This window comes from Larus michahellis, chromosome 13, assembly GCF_964199755.1.
Source record: "Larus michahellis chromosome 13, bLarMic1.1, whole genome shotgun sequence".
NCBI lineage: Eukaryota > Metazoa > Chordata > Aves > Charadriiformes > Laridae > Larus > Larus michahellis.
This window is the reverse complement of record NC_133908.1, coordinates 14,010,465-14,027,451: the sequence shown is the minus strand read 5'-3', so window position 1 is coordinate 14,027,451 and position 16,987 is coordinate 14,010,465. Positions and strand designations below refer to the sequence as shown.

Below are 16,987 nucleotides of genomic sequence, written 5' to 3'. Positions count from 1 at the left end.
GCTCTCATTATCTCTGCCCTGCTTCGTGCCATGCCCGAGTTCACCGCCGAGCAGGCAGGGCAGGCGTGCGGCATCCCACGTGCTGCGAGACGCAGCCTCTGCTACCAGCAGAAAAGCAACACATTTGGGCCAGCCAAGTCCTGCTCACCCAAAACCAGCCATTCAGAGCCACTGGATGGATACCTAGTTTTTAACTAAAGCCCTGCACAAACCCTCCTGAAGCCCAGACATGCTACAAATAGCATGGCCCATGCATGAATCAGTCTTCCTACCTGTCCCTGCGGACAATTTGCAGCTGCAAAGTAAGACCAGACTGCTTCGTGGCTTTGGGACCAAATGCAAGAAGACTCACCTCTCCCTCACACACGCTGAAATCACCCCACATCCCTGCAATCATTTTTTCTGCGCTCCAAGGCTGAAACACAAGTGACAGACACAAACAACCCTACATGGCTGAGACTGCACCCAGTCATGCCCATTTTACAGCACCCAGCCGTGGAGCAGCCATCTCCTGAAAGCTCAGGCAGGTCTCTTCTGCTAACCTCCCGCCGCGGAGCAGCAGTCATCGACCCCAGCCGAGTGAGTTCAGGAGCCAGCTGGAAATGGAATTGCAGGCAGAAAAGCCACAGCTTTGTTTTTGGAATGTAAGGTTATGCTGACATAGAGCAAATCACAGCAGCACCTTCAAAGCATGGGGTGGTTTCCCCTCTCCATTGACGCTGAACCGAGGGTGAGGTCTCTGTGGGACCACGCTGATGGAGCTGGGCTTCAGCCCCAGTGTCTGCTGCCAGAACTGGGCCAGGCACCATTACCCCCTCCTCCAATTTGTATTTTTGGGGATTTTCCGGTTCTCAAGCAGACATCTCCAGTTTTTCGGAGATGGTCTCAGCCTCCGCAGCAAACACCAGCCTGGCCGGGCTCCCACACTCACCTGGTACAGCTGGGCACCGGAGCTGCTGGACACAGTGCAATGTGCCATCAGTTCCACTCCGAATTTCCAGCAGAAGAGCGAGAGCACTCACGCACGTGCAGGAGAGCGGCAAACTGCTTTGCTCACCTTACAGCCAGGGCACGGACATCCCTCTGCCAGCCAGGGAGCAGCACATGGGAGAAAATCCAGACTGGTGAAAAGCCTTCCAGCATGCTCCAGCAAGACAAAGCCATCATCAGCATCCGTCCTCAACGTCGTAGCCTGAACCTTTCCAAAACACTGCTTCTGCTATCAAAAATACATGCAAATGTGCGGTCTCCACAGGAAAAGCTCTCCCTGTGCTCTCCCAAGGGCTCGGAGGTTTGAGCACATAAACTAAGAGCACCTTGTCCACGTTAAATGCAGGGGTAATGGTAGGTTCTTTTTTAACCTTATGATTTTTGAGCCCAGTTCATACTTTACTTACTGTCACTGCTGCAAACAGACACTGCGCAGAGATTCTCCCCATCCCTAAGGATATAACCTACAGCAGAGACACACAGTGCAGGGGCTCTGCGCAGCTGCAGCCAGGTAAGGTGGAAGTTTTGATTCTTGGCAAAAGACTGAAGGTATTTCTGAGATCCTGAGAGTGGTCTGGCACGAATCAAACCACTCAGGGGTTGAGCATAAAGGCAGTCTTAGCACTGATGTGGACAAACCCCTTGGTTCACCCAGGCCCCCAGCCCCGCTGCCGGCTCTCCATCAGCCTCCCAGGGCAGCGCGAACGTGACAGATGCCAACTCGTGTTTGTCTGCTTCAAACCCTTCCCTTGCAGGCAAAATAGGGCAGCTGCCCTTTCCTGCCAGACCACTGGTTTCATCAGAAGGGGTTTGCGGTACACTGGCTACGCGGAGGATGAGGAGGGCTTGGTGAGGAGGGCTCTGCAAGGAAGGCAGCTCTCCCCAGAGAAAAGGGCAGCTCTGCCTACCCAGAGCCAGCCTTGCCGCACGCTCTGCTTGTCAGGGAAAGAGGTTACTCATAAGCTCAGGCGGCTCGTGGAGAGCCACACCACCAAGGAAGGTGCACATCCCATTCAAATGAGAGGGCAACAGCAGACAGACCAGAAGGTGTAGACAGCAGAAGCCAGTGAAAGTGCAGCAGCATCATTAAGAAGCCAGAAGGAACCAACGAGCCCTTCGTGCCTGGATGCCTCAGCTCCGTGTCGCAGGAGGCTATAAATAATTCCAGGCTGCGAAGCCTCGTGCTGCACAGAAAAGCAGAGAATGAGTCACACCTTGAAGTCTGTTCTGCTCTTTCGATGCCATTGGGTTGACAGCGTACAAAGGCACACAGGCCCAAAACAAGCATCTGCATGTATTTCATGCGAGGGCCCAGGAGTAAAGGAAGAAGGCAGCCTATTTGCTCTCCAAAGCAGAAAAGGAGACCCCACAGCTCCCTTCTCTTTCCTTTCTGTGCCTGTCTGTGGATGCTACAGTCTTACTCAGCGGTAACAGTGCTGCACGAGCCTTCTCGGAGCAACTTCTTCTAAAGCTAGTTGTCATCACTTCTGTCATTTTCTTCCCAGCCTCCAAATTAGCAAGCTGCCCTTCAGCTATTTGTAAATGGAGGAGTGCTGCTTCCCCTCCTGCCGGCTGTCTGCAGCGTCTGCTCAGCGGCAGCCGCGTGGCCCCAGCCTGGGCGCGCTGGAAGCGCAGCTGACTGTAACTCAGCAAACATCTCTGCTGAGAGCCGCCGGCAGAGCTGGCAGATCGGGCTCCAAACGGGCACAGGCTGCCGCCCCCTTACCTGGAAGCCAGGGCTCCTGATGTCGGAGCAAAGAGGTTCCCTGGCAGCTTCAGTCCCAGGGCTGAGCCACAGGAGGACAGAGGAGTTTACTGCACTGCCCTTTTCAAGAAACTCGCTCAGCCAAGGACCCTGCGAGGTCCACGTCCCCATCCCAAAGCCCTGGCCATAGCAATGCCGAGCAGACACCCCGCGCTTGCCCAGGCTCCTCGGTTCGCAGGAGCAATGCCTCCCCTTGCAGCTATGCTGGGATTCGAGCGGGGACCGCAGGGCTGGCTGGCTGTCACCTGGGCAGGAGAGGTGGCAGCAAACAGCAAGCCACAGATAAAACCCACACATAGCTTTCCCAGCAGCTGGTAGCAATCTCTCCTTAGGCCCTTTCAGCCATATCATTTGCAGGGCACAACCAGCCCCCCTCCCTTAACGCTGCTGCTTTGCAGAAAGCAGGGAAGGTCTGTCAGCAGCTCTGCGCCCTGCAGAAAGGAATACAGGTTGTTTCTGCCATCCAAGTGCTTTGCAGAGGCTGCTGGTCTCAGGGGTTCAACCACAGCATGGCAACAAGGGCCAAGGAGGTGCCTGAGATCTGCTCCAGACAAGACATCCCGCCCTGGAAGTCAGCAGCAGAGGGAACTCTAACCACTTCCATCATGAGTCCAGTGTAGGAACTTAAAAAAGTCAGGGAGCATCCCACAGAGGGCAGTTCCAACGATTTTAGTGGATGGAGCCTCATCTCACACACGCAAGTGGGGAAGCACAACAGGGTGAGACACACGGCACAATCACTAGCCCTCTGCAAGCCACCTTCAGCAAGCTACCTCCACCGTTTGCCCAGTGCTGTCCATGACCGACAGCAACAGCTTTTGCATCTACGTGGCCCCAGGAGCATCACCTGGAGGGAGAACCACTGGATCTGGCAGGAGTCTGTCAGAAGGGTCCGTTGCAATGCTGGCTGCTGCTCTACCTAACACTGCCAAGGGAAGAGACTATGAACAGACTCAAAAACAACAGCACCTGGGAAAACCACCATGGTGCAAGCCCGCTGCCAATCCGGAGGACAGCATGGGACTTGCTCTTCTTCCACAGCGGTCACTGGTATCTCCCAAAACCAGTATCCATCTCTCAGACAGCTGCCAGTGAGGAGACAGAGGCAGATGGAGGGCACCCGGCGCCTTGCCAAAGCACGCTCTCGAGCTCTGGGTGAGTGGGTAAACACTTGACGCTGACAGGGCTGCCGAGGCACAGAAACCACAGCTCACGCGTCTGATTAATGCTGTGCCTTTGCTTCTTTGAAGCCCCCCCATCTGGCTCCAGCCCCAGCCCACCTGCACCCACAAGGAGCTGAGAAATTTCCTGATCCATGCAGCACCCAGCCAGGTGCTCGCCCAGCTATCAGTAGACTAATTAGTCTTCTAGGCTTCTGCCTAGGTTTCCAATTCAACCAACCCCCCAGACCACCAGCCAGGTCTCCCCGCTTTTGCAAATGCTGACCCTGGCAGCACCTGGCAGACTGGAAAACTGAAGCTGCTGAAGCAGCTGCTTTACCTGGGGCAGACACTTAAATTCTCCAGTCTGAACTGGTGACCAAAGCTGCGCAGAAGGGCCAAAACAACAGAAAAAAAAAATCTAATTTTGCCACCTTGATTGCAAAGTCCCCTCTGACGATCAGCACTGATCTTATTAAAGGGCAAAATTATGTTTTCATTTGTCGGAGAAGAGATGGGCAGCCAATGTGCTGGGCCATTAGCATGGCTCTGTGGGCTGGTCAAGCCCCCAGGAGCCTTCTCCAGCCTCCAGGAGCCTTCTCCAGCGCAGAGCAGCTGCCGAGGAGCCTGGGCCCCGCTGCCAAGCGAGCTCACCAGCCATGCCGTGCGTTACCGCATCGCAGTCGCAGTTTGGGCTGCCACAAACCGTGCCGCTCCACGGGAGCTGGCAGGCTGCTCCAAACGCTCCTCCCAGGGATGTGCTGGCCTGCTGAGCCCTGCACCGCGCAGGGTGCTGAGACCTGGCCTCAAACTCGTGACACATGCCACCAGGAAGAAGGCTGCTCTCTCCTGGCTCCACACTACCTTCGGGATACAAATACTCCTCCTCTCCTGCTCCGCAGCCCTTGCCCAGAGTGCCCCCCGGCACGTATCGCAGACAGAAGCCAACAGCTCTTCAGGGAGGTTTTTAAAAAACACTTTGCTGAGATTATGATGAATCCATTCTGAAACACTTCCACATTTACAAAATTGTCACACCAGCAGAAAAACAAATAGGTGAAAAAAGCAGATTAAGTGAAGAGTACAGCTGCCAGCAAACAAGCCCAAAACCAGCACAATACCAGAGCAGATCTTCCACAAACTCCATCTAAAGTTCTTTAGCAGCCTCCAGCCTCTCTGCTCCTCCACTTATGCAGACTAAAGGCTCCTTTCCATAAATTTGTATTCCATAATAGCAAAGAAGTATTTGGACTTAAGACTTTCTGTTGAATCAATTCTCAAGGGAATTAAAAAAAAAAAAAAAATTCTAGTATTTCTTAAGTGACTGTATACAGTGCCAACATCCCCCCCTCTTTTGACACATCTCAATATATTTTAAGCACAGAGCGACGGCCCCAGGGACTCAGACCGCTGCCAGAACAACTCATCCTCTGGCATTAACCACCTTCCAAGCCCCAGAGCTGGAGCGTGCTCCCAGGAACCACGCGCACCGCAGCCCCAGCGCCAGGCAGGGAAAGCCCGGCATGAAGAGGGTGCTCCAGCCCCCAGTTCACGCCAACCTCCAGAGACTCACCGCAGAAGGAGATGATGTGGCTGCTGTCCTCATGTACAAACTTCCTCGTCACCGCCTCTTCCATGATCTGCTTCACCTGGTGAACAAAGGCGAGAAAACATTGAATTTCAGCCATAAATCAGAGCGAGGAGACCTGCAGTGGAGTGGGCACGAGGTGCTCTGCTTGCTTCGTGCCTGTAGGAAACCTCTGCTCTCTGACTTCTCTAATCGCCCCTAACGGCACAAGAGGTCTCATGGAGTATCACTGCATCTTTGCTTCCCAAGCATCACCAGCTATTTCAAAAAGCCAGGTAATAAAAAAGGGATGTTTTGGTTTTGAGAAACTTCAAAGTAGGAAAATTATGAGCAGAGAATTAACTGGAGGAATCAAGCATCATTTAGATAAAAGACATCTTAACAGAGGTAACCAAAACTCTTATTCAACGCTTTTACAGTATTGTTATGTTCTTTCATTATATAGGGATTTGACAAATTTCATGTGACATAGCTATCCCAAATGACTCTAACTCTCTGTCAATGCTGAAGTCAATGATCACCTGGCACCAAGTGTGATCAGAAATGCTATTTGCATAGCAATGCAATCAGCGCTGCCCTCCGACTGACCGAGGCTGTACTGCTCGTGACACATTACTGGCACTCATTTCGGTGCAATTAATCAAAAGGAAGCTATCGTGTAGGTTGCACATCAGGGGCATGATTATGGGAGGAAAATAAATAGGAACGCACATAAATTAGGAGCATAATTGTTTTGCAGACACGAGATGGGAGGTCAGACCTGCTAGGTAAGCGGGCTGCAGAGGACAGAGTAGCCTCGGAGAAGCTCCCAGGAGCGCACGGCTACTCCACAGCAGTAGCTCAGAGGAGTGTGAAGAGTCAAGGACTATCAGAGCAAGAAATCCAAGTACCCCTAGCACTACTGCTCTTCCACTCCTACCTGTCCCCACCAGCACTGACACAGCCCAGCTCTCCCCCTCCCACTGAGAGCACCCCTTTTGCAGAATACGGACCCCTCAGACCTGTTCAGGAGATATGGCCAGGTCACCCTGTAGGTGCTAATGAACTCGTTGTGCGTTAAAACTGTCTGTTATGCATCCCCTTGGAGCCGGCAGGTACAACGCGCTGCTGTGGGACTGGCTCCTCGTGGCTCAGCTTCAGCAGCTCCAACAGAAGAGGATTCTCCTGCAGGGCTCGCCCTCGCCCTTCCAACGCAGAGCAATTCCCACGGCACCAGCAGCTTCAACAGCCACCCCTGAGCCAGCCTAAGCTCCCCAGCCCGCTCTCCCGTGCAGCCTGTTATGTTTCCTTTGTTTTTTGGAGCTAGAAAACCGGGCTAGACCAAGCTTTGTTCCAATCCCGCCCAGCAACCACAGGTTACAAACTTGAGTCGCTATCAAAGGAGATTTTTTTAAAGCACCTTGACTTCTTTTTTCCAGTGATCAGCTTCCAACGCAGGTTGCCAGCGTAATGTCTCCTGTTGGAAGCACGTTGTCCTCCCTCCGTGTCTCCCACTGCTCCTGGGAGCTACCTTGCTGATGTGCTGAACTCCGTTATTCTCTACCAGGAGGACATTGACGGGAACACCAAAACGCGCGCTGCTGCATAACGGTTCTGGGCACCTTGAGCAACCTCGCACTCTCAACAGAAATGACTTCTCCCAGTGCCCACAGGCTGGGGGAATACTGCTGGGGGTGCTCTGATTTTCAGGGTGGGATTCCACACGAAATGCCCTTAAAGCTGGATGACGTAGGGGAATACGGGCCTGCGGTCCTGCCAAAGCACTGCCAGGAGAACGCAGAGCATCTCTGAGAGCTGCCCCGGCTCTCAGGCAACGTCATCTCCATTTGCCCCCACACCTCCATAGGACGCCAGAGCTGCACGCGAGAGATGTGGAGTTTAGTGCTCAGGGGGGTTTGAGCCTGGCTCAGAAAGCGCTGCAGAAGTAGGTGTTATTGCTGAAGGAGGCAGCCCCAGACTGATGGCCCATGAGGCGCCCTAGCTCTGCCAGCCGCCCCCCTCCACGCAGACTGCTTCCTCGACACTGTGCCCACCGCAGCCTTGCCAGCTAAAACCAGACCACCACAGGGTCTGCCACCACTCTGCCTGTCCCCCCATCGCCCCCGCAGCCCCAGTGAAAACACCTTCCCAGGCAGACCCCATCCGTCCTGCTCCCGAGGTGCCGTGCCTCATACAGCCAGCCTGTCCTACCCTGCTTGGAGCGGTGGTGACATCCATCCCCAGCTGTCACCCCCCCAATCCTGCCGAAATCAGCAAAAATCCAGCTGAATGTTTGGTCTCTATAAATGTTCAGTTCCTCACAGTTTTGTCTGTTAAATACAAAGCTGCCAGCATGCCCAGGTCTCATCCTCTAGTGCCTCTATAATATCTTGCTTTTCACTCTTTGGTTTCAGAAAATGCGGGGAAAGGGTTCACGGTGCAGAGATGTTGGCGTAAGAGAGGCTCTGCTTATCAAGATGTTCCCTCTGAAGGCACAGGGAAGAGGAAAACACAGCACGTCAAGACTTGGCCAAGCAAACCTTGCATGTATGAGAGACTTTTAATGGCATCATTTGGGGAATTAAACTCCTTTGCATGATATAATCAAGGCCAGCTATGCACAGCTGACAGCTGAATAAAGGAAATCCTTTTACGAACATGGACTAAGCAAAAAGTCATATCTCAACCCAAAAGCATCTCTCTGCATGTCAAAGCAAGCGGGTCAGGTCCCTGTGCCGCTCTGCTCGAGGTGCTGGGTGACTAACAGAGCCTGCTGCGGAGCCCAGTGTTTTCACCTGCATCCCAGCAGCTCGGATGAGCTGACGGTGAGTCAGGAACCCACAGCAGGGAATGTCACCGAGATGTGGACCTGGGGACCGGAGGTGGCTCAGAGCACTGGGAAATTCCCCTGGGCAAAGCATGATAGAGCTCCTGCAACTCCCACATCCCAACCGCGCTCAGAGCAGCGACTCCAGCTGCAGGAACACCCCGGGAACGGAGGGCTCCGACTCCAGAGACCCGCACAGAAGCTCCCTCTACCTCAGGGCTTTATTGTGGCAAGTGGCCAAAAACCGCAGCTGGCCCTTATCAGGGCAGGTGAGGTTAGCAAGCCCGCATTTTCATTATGCCCGACGTACAGTTTTGCCCGTGGTACCACTGCCGCGTCCTGAGCGCCATGGAAGGGGAAAGCCGCAATCCTCACTCGGGCTTCAGGGCTCCAGCGGTGTTTTACTTTAAACGTCAACAACAGAAGGAACAGCGTGAAACAGAAATGGGGACAGAGCAAGTCCCAGCAACTGGAAAGGAGTCCCTCTCTGCTGCATTACAGCGAGACACATCCCTTGACCTTAGCTGTGGTGGTGCGGTACGAGATGGGAAGCAGCTCACACCTCTTGTCCACCAGCAACCAGGTGCACACCAAAACGGGGTTCCCTCCTCCTCCTCCACCTGGCACTACAAGTGTCCAAGAAAGACGTGACAACTCCTTTAGAAACCCTGATCGGCCCAAGAACCACCACTGATCACCTCCTCATCGCCTCGGGGACCTCAGGGATTCCCCAAAACTAGGCTCTCCCTTGCAGGCTGAGCTGCCTTCGCCCAGATGGCTCATGGCCCTCACCTGGCGGGGCTGAGCTTCCTCTGGCAGCGGGTCATGGGCACTTCTCCCTCACATATCCACCTAATCTACCAGAAAACAATGAGAAGACAGATATAAAATGTACCCTCATGGCCATAGTGGTCTGCTCATGGTCCCAGGGACTTGTTCCTGCCTCCCCGCTCCTCCTGGCAGCTGAAGGGATACGACTGCTCATGGGGCCATGCCGCTAACCACGGCAGATTTTGCTTAAAAAAATAAAATAAAATAAATTGGGGATTTTAAAACTCCAATCAGGTCAGCAGTTCTCAGGACCTGAAATTTCTTCTGCAACATTGTGATCAGGAACCACCAGGGACTCAACCTCTCCATGAATCACCCAAAAGCGTACACCGAGAATCCGTATTTTAAACCCCCTAAAATACGCTTGGGAATCAATGCACGCCGTTTGTTGCCAGCTTACGATTAAAATGAGGAGCACATTCAAATTAAAGCAGTATACTCAAATATTTGTCAGCCACCTTTGGCGCGAGCCGCTGTCTCGTCGCTCTGACGGTCGCACCTACGGCAGGGCTGCCATCCGTGGGGCTGGGACCATCTGGTTACCCAGTGCCCGTGGAGCAACCGGCACAGCGGGATCCGGCTCCGACCCAGCATCGTGGTGCCAACACAGCACAACCTGCACTCTCAAGGCACGCAACAAAAAAAACCCTTCCAAGAGACGCAGTTTAGTGGAAAATTACTCATTAAAAGAAAAAAAAAAAAAAAAAGCACTGTATTGACTGAGGTTATCGCACGAAATAAATCAAAGATATCTAAAGAAATAGAAGTGAAAAGGGTGTTGCAACAAGGGCACTCACCCGACATGAAGGGCTAGAGCAGAACGGGAGCGGCTATACGATAAATAGAAAGCCCCAAGAGGTAGGGGACAGGCAGATAAATATGGTCTCCTAGCAGAAAACAAGTGTTATACTGAGAAAGTTTTCAAACAAAACAATTCTACATTTGCCCAGAAACGGACACAGCTGGCATCTGTGGCACAGCTCCAACCCAGAGAACCCCAAAACTCCTGACAGGTCTCCTCTGCTGCTGTCTGCAGATCCCAAAGGTCTCTCCCACCCGGACCCCAGCCCCTCCACAGCCAGCTGGGACCACAAACACCACCGTAGCCATCTGCCGCAGTGCTCCCAGATCCTCTCTGGAAAGCCAAGCGGGTTTGTGACACCGTGGGGATGGAGAACGCCAGCTAACCCACATTTGGCTCACTCCATAGAGAAGATCTGAACAGCCTCTAAATACGCTGCACTCCAGCATTTTAATGCTAATTCTCATTTTGTAGCCAGAACAATCTCAACAAATGAAGCTGCCCACTCTTTATCTAAAGCCAGTCTAAGGAAAATGAGATGTTTGCTCCTCTTTTATTAGAAAGGAAATTAAAACAGCAACTAATAATTTAGCTGTAGGTAAACTCAAGAGGAATATCACAAAGTACTCCACAGCAATGAAGCCCTTCTCCCGGCTCCAGCTGTGAGCCCAGGACGAGTCACCCCCTGCTCTGGGAGAGCAGGGTCACAGGGACACCCCACAACAAGGTGCCCACACAAACTCAACAGCATTAATTGCAGTTCCAAAAATACAACAGAAGACAGGCTAGTTGTTATTATTATTATAAACATTACTCTCTAAATCACTGACTCGTGCATGAGCAAGTGAGCTAGCTCTTCTTTGCTTCATATGCACGTCTCAATTACAAGGAAAACAATTTTTTTCCTCCTTGCCCGGTCTCCAAAGCCGGATCCAAGAGCCACAGGCGTGGAGAAGCGTCCTTGGGTTATGGCATTCATCAGGGGCATCAGGAATCCCAGCACACCCACTTCAGACCAGGGTTTTGAGCTTGCACCCCCATACTTCCAGCAAGGCTCCTGATCCCTGAGGTCTCTCTCTCTCCTCTGGTTCCCCTGGGCTTGGCCAGCTCCATCACAGCTGAAACACTGCTATTAAAATTCTGTTTCACAAACTGCTTTTTTTTCCAAAATAAATGCAAACAGAACCTTACCTACCCAACAGCCCCCAGGGCCCAACGAGGATGCGGGCTTAGACCTCTCTGCTACAAAATTCCCAGGGTTACGCTTCATCTCAAGGTCCGGTTTTCCCGTAAAAGCGCTTCACAACCGTACCCAGCCCCAGCTGTCATTTACATTGGTGGAGCAAGCCAAATATTACAGCAGTTACAATAACCACCGAGGCGCAGAGATCAGGAGCCAACCAATAACTCTGGGTTTAATTAATCTAAGGCAATATTGACTCACAACTCTGCTTTACCTGGTTGGATTTTTCCAGGCAAGTCACCATACAACCTGTACTCTGGACTATCCGGTGATGTTTACAGTCACAACTTTCCCTGCCACGCTTCTTGCAAAGCCTTTCGCTGGTTATTAAGGCGTTTGTATTGAAGCACAGCATCTCCCATGTATTTGGCTGTGCTTGTAACTCCGTGGAATTGTTTATAGCAAGCCAGATGCAGAGTCCCCAGCTTGATCCTCTTCCCAGTCCTGTTTCGAGATGAAGCTCGGTCACTTTGCCAAAAGGGCTGCAGAATCTGTGCTGTACGGCTGCGGTGATGCTCGTGGTCACGGGCTGCTTGCTACACCCAGCCTTGGGGGTCCCGGAGACAGGACCCTGGATGATGGCCTCTGGCAGGGAGACACATGGTAACTGAGCAGCGAGGCCAACAGCCGGGTGCTCCGAGTCCTTTGTCACCCTCCAAAAGGACAAAGCAGCCAGACACTGAAGCATGTACAGCCAGGGCAACAGGAGACCAGAACCAGGTCTGACTTCAGCCCCTGTAGTGGGACTTTCCAACAAAGACAGTCACTTCATATAACTAAAAGTTACAGTAAAATAAATGCCTCCAGTGATTGAGCTGGTCTTCGCAGAAGTATGTTTTTAGAAACTGCTATGGAGCTGGTTTGCTTAGAAACAGTAAGGCCTTCTGCTGAACACTCATCCTGAAAACAAAAGATTTACAGTAAAAAATATACTGCAAATTAAGATGGCTTCTGCTACTTCTGAATGTCCGCCTCTGCACGAGATGTCAAGGACTTGAGTGGGATGAGATGATGCAAGACCAGCGCTGCACTGCCTGGATCATCTTAGAGTCCACCTTGCCTAGGAGGGCTACCAAGCACCGACTGTTACGATCCCAGACAAAACTTGTCTAATCACAGCAGCGCTGCAATGGCTCCGAGACCCCCGCAGACACAGGGCCAGCCTTGGAAATCCCCCCTCCTTCCCATCTCTTTTTAACAGACTGCAGGAAGATGACTCCTATCCCAAGGAAATACACAGGGAATCGGAAAGGGCATCCCAATGGGCACCCAGCACAGAGAAGTGCTGTCTTCAAGATCTACAATTACCACGTGTTGTGCAAGTCTCCCCGCTAAATCTCAGTGCATCTCCTTTCCATGAACTTGTTTAATCTCCTCTTCTATGTGTTAAAAAACCCCTGAAACTAACCCCAAAAAAACCCCAACAAAAACCCCTCCGCATTAATGATACAGGCTTTAAACTTGGTTTGCTTTTGTATGTTCGCTTTTCAAATTATTTAATGAGCTGGTGTTTTCTCATTCTCACTGCAGCCTTTAAGTGCTGCTTTCGTTATCTATTTGGAAGTTAATTCTAGCAGTTAAAAATCCTATTTTACATGTAAGTTTTGGTGCAACAAGTCCATGTGGGCACTCTGAAGCATTTCTTTAATTGCTTCTCCGAACCAAGGTCTCTTTCCAGGAATAAGCTCTGGTCAAGCCCAACAGGAAGCCGTTTCCCATACCCTGTGTAAGACTTGTCCGTGTAGCGCTATGGTATTATCACTTCTCAGGTATTATAAAATGCTAAAGGATCACTTAGCGAAGCAGACGCAATATTAAGACAATCCCAGGCATGTTTGTATTCGCAAGGACAAACACAATTCACCTGCGCCGCGGCTCCAGCGGTCACACTGCAGGGCTTTGTCACCAGGTCACCCAGCTAACATTTCCTGGCGAGGCTGGTTTTTGCCCCTGGCTTGTAGGTTGGCGTGTACCAAAGGTGGCTCAGTGTCCAGCTCTAGGACACAAAGGCATTACCCCAAGTCCTCTACTTCTGGACTGTCCACGCCGGTGCTCACAGACGTCTCTGTGGGGCACAGCGCGCTGGGGATGGTGAATAGAGACACCAGTATATCCAATCGCACCACCTGCACTGCAGCTAAAAGTCACCTTTTTAGCTAAAGCAGAACTTCTCAGCCCAATACCTCTCTCAAACCAGATTTACCTTCTCATGCGAAAAGGAAATGTCTGCCTACCGCCTTTTTGCTTTAGCCGACAAAGCTACATCATCATTTTTAGCTGTATGTTTATAAAATTCACATTATCAAACTCAGTGTTGCAAGATGCAGTTTCTTACCTTTCCAGCAACAAACACTTTGATTATTCCAGGTGCCAGACAGACTTTTCCAGCACCATCACAAGTTGCAGCCCAGCTCTGCCACTTATCTAAGAGCTCACTAGCTGACCATTAAATAATTCCAATTAATTGTGCTCCAATCAGTTAAAAGATTAGCTTCAGAGTACATGCACTGTTTACACCTAGAGACTACAGGGACTCTCACCAGCCATTTCGATGGACCAAGAGAGCGCACAGTCCCCTTGCACCGCCGGAGGACAGCACGGGGACAGCTCGCATGGCACCAGACCCTTTACACGCACTTGCCTTTACAGCCGTTCGGCAGCTCCATATTCTTGCTGCCACAGAAACATTGATCGCTGTCCTACCAACTGAGACCTTTGACTTTTAGAAAGGTCTTATTTAATTATTTATCACCGGTTACTAAATAAAACATAACACCTCCTGCAGCTGGGGTATCGTCCATGTGACACACGTGGGATTTTCAGGCCAGCCAGCAGACCTTCCCCAGGAACCACGCGTGCCCACGGTTGGGAACTGGGCTGAGTTTCCTTGGGGGGGTAAGGAGGGAGAAGGTGTTAATGCACATAAACTCTGAATAATTGGACAGTTTGCTGGAAAAGCAATCAAAAAGACATTAAAGGGAAGGGTCCATAATGCAGCATTGTACCCTGGGGTAAACAGAAATGATCTCAGTGATGTATATTTGGTGACAGTATTTTGCACCACTTTTCCTCAAAGGGCAGCAACTTTTGGCCAAGATTCCACACATGCAACACTAATTTAAGATCACTTAAGATCATGTTATAGCTGGTTCTATTCCTGTTGTGCTTGTCAAATGCAAATTTCCATGCCATCTGTTGCCACTGCTGGTACTGTTAGCTGTAAGATGCTCAATAAAGACGCTGCAACATTTCAGGAAAAACTTTAGTCATTTCTCTGTTTTCAACGCCTGATGTCAAAGCTTTACCCTGTTTTGTTCTGCGCCCATCACACCACAGAGCTTCTGTTTTCCGAAGCGCTAAATGTTACGCTGACCAACATTTTGGATTCAATTAGCAACATGGCAAAGACTGACATGATTTGCACCGAAACCAGGTGCAACTTCCAGCCCCGAATTGCTTTGAAGTCCTGAATCTGTGCAAAACCAGGTATTTCCATGGCAACAGCCAGGACGCCACAAGGAGAGGAAGATGACATTTTGGCAGCAGAGAGGAGAGGCTAGGTGGGGAGGAGGGAGGCTCCTCTGCCATACAGATCTCGTCTCCCTGAACACGGAGAAGGAAGATGAAGGAAGGAAGAAAGCGGCATGAAACCTGTTCTGGGTACGAAAGATCCAGCCAGGGGTTTCTGGAGTACGAGAGCTCTTCTGCACACCACCGCTTTTATCTTCGAAAGGAGAGAAAATGGTCCCCAGCGATTAGTAATACTCTTTTCAGAAGAGATCGATGCAGGCAATCGAGAAATGCTGCATTAAAGCCATCTGTTTACTTTTGATATAGGAACGTTTGAAAAAGGCTGACCTGGGTGCTTGAGAGACATCAGAAGGTCCCTCTGCAAACAGCAGCTTTCATCACAAACCTGCAGCTTATCATCCTCATCTTCATTTTGCCTGAACAGTTTTGACAGCTACACAAAGGCTCTTTTTTTTTTTTTTAAATTGGCCTTGAGAACATTTAAAGCTATCAACATTAATTTTTCAACTCCTAATAACATTAAATTAATTTACAATTTTCTACCAATCCAGAACGAAATAGCTGGCATCGACACCCGCAATCTGATATTTTGGAACCGCAGGCATACATACACGCTCCAGAAAAATAAACCCAAGCTGCAAAAAATATTGCTCTTACCAGTCCCTCTGTGTTACTTAGCCACGAACGAGACAACATGGCTGCGTCGCGGGGGCACTTCATTTAAAGGGTGGGAGGAAGAGAGACTGACTGTTGTCCCTATGATACAAGATGATGGAATTCGTCAACAGCTACATAGTGACAGCCATTCAAGCTCTTAAAATATAAACAATATACCCGATAGAAGACCGCAGGACATCAGCAAGCAAGCGGGCTGTGGTCAATCAATACCGGGTTTAAAAAAAATTCTAAGAAGCAGCAAAATGTTCAATACAAACATAGCAGTTATTGATGAGTAAAAGACTTAAAGCTACTTGCTGAGAGGCAAGTTAAATATAAACTAAGTTGTTGCAGAAGAATAAGCAAGGCGACTGTTTACTTTCATATTCCATTCAGCTTTTCACACACCTCATTTTCCAGGCATGGTGTAGTATACAGCCTGGATTTCATGGGGAACACCTGCTTTTTGTATGCAGGTGCCTACACCTGGAGGTAGTGCAATTACCTGGAGGTAGTCAAAAACATACTACAGGATTCTCCGCCGTTAAAAACGAAACTTGCAAAAGAAGGGGAGGAGCATGGGTTGCAAGAAGAATATTTTTAGTTGAGAATCCAGCACCCTTATAAACCTGGATATTTCAGGCTCTGAGTTTTTAAATCAGCTTCATTCCATCTGATACAAGCTCTAAAAAAATCAGAAAGGATTTGGTTATGCTTCTTATCCTGCGTAACAGGAAACGGGATTCCTCAGAAAGTCATGTTTCCACTCCTTCCCTGCAGTCTGCTGACAAATAGTCCATTTTGCAGCTTTCAGGAAGAGTTTGATTTATTATAACCATATGGAGCGGAAGACGGTTGATAGCACAACTCATTTCAACCTGCAAATCTTATTAAAAATAAAAATGCATTAACAATGGCAACAACCAAATATCGAAGTCCATTTGCTCGTTGTGGTGCGTCAGGTAATTTCAGTTTACTATGTATCTACCTTGTCTAATTAGACCTTGTCTTCACAATATTTTATTCCTCTAGGATGGCAGATGTTGTGTGGCTTCCCGAGCATGATCCACGGCTGTCCCCAGTCCCAGTGGAGCTCACCTGCACTCGAGGACCTCAGCAGATCACACACAGCCATGGCGGAAGCAAAACCAGACATGGTCTAATAAAATAAGAATATGGAGCTTTGTGAAAGGTAGAAATTCCAGAAGTGGGGGGAAAGAAAAAAAAAAAGGCGATTTCTACAGTTGGCCCTTTCTGCTACTCCTTGAAGTCTGCACAAGCTCCTGACATCCCAAAGTCAGTCTAGGAGAGGAAGAAAAAACAAAAGGAAAATGGACCTAATGAGCAGGGAGCACCGAGCAGAAGAATGCCCCACCAGTTCCCAATTTCAGGGACATCACTAAATAAGGAACTACCTCACCTATGGGCTCATGTTTCCCCAGGTGTTTTTAAATCCTAACAGAGCAAAACACAGGTGGAGGGAGCGCAGAGCAGGGGTCTGACATAGAATTCACCCACCTGTGTGGCTGTGTACAAACACCCCACCTCGGTGGACCAAAGCCCCAGCCAGGTCTCACTGCTTCCAGCAGGCACGGAGCTGGGAGAATCCTGAAG

At 50.3% G+C, this 16,987-nt stretch overlaps 1 protein-coding gene across 3 annotated transcripts in view; it reads right to left on the bottom strand.

Annotated features, from left to right (window-relative positions):
• SGSM1 (small G protein signaling modulator 1) overlaps positions 1-16,987 on the bottom strand; it is a 42,352-nt gene that overhangs the window by 23,237 nt on the left and 2,128 nt on the right. For all 3 annotated transcript variants that reach the window (XM_074606125.1, XM_074606123.1, XM_074606124.1), the window contains exon 3: positions 5,489-5,564. In XM_074606125.1, coding sequence (XP_074462226.1) covers positions 5,489-5,564 — 76 coding nt within the window. The remainder of the gene's footprint in view (positions 1-5,488; positions 5,565-16,987) is intronic.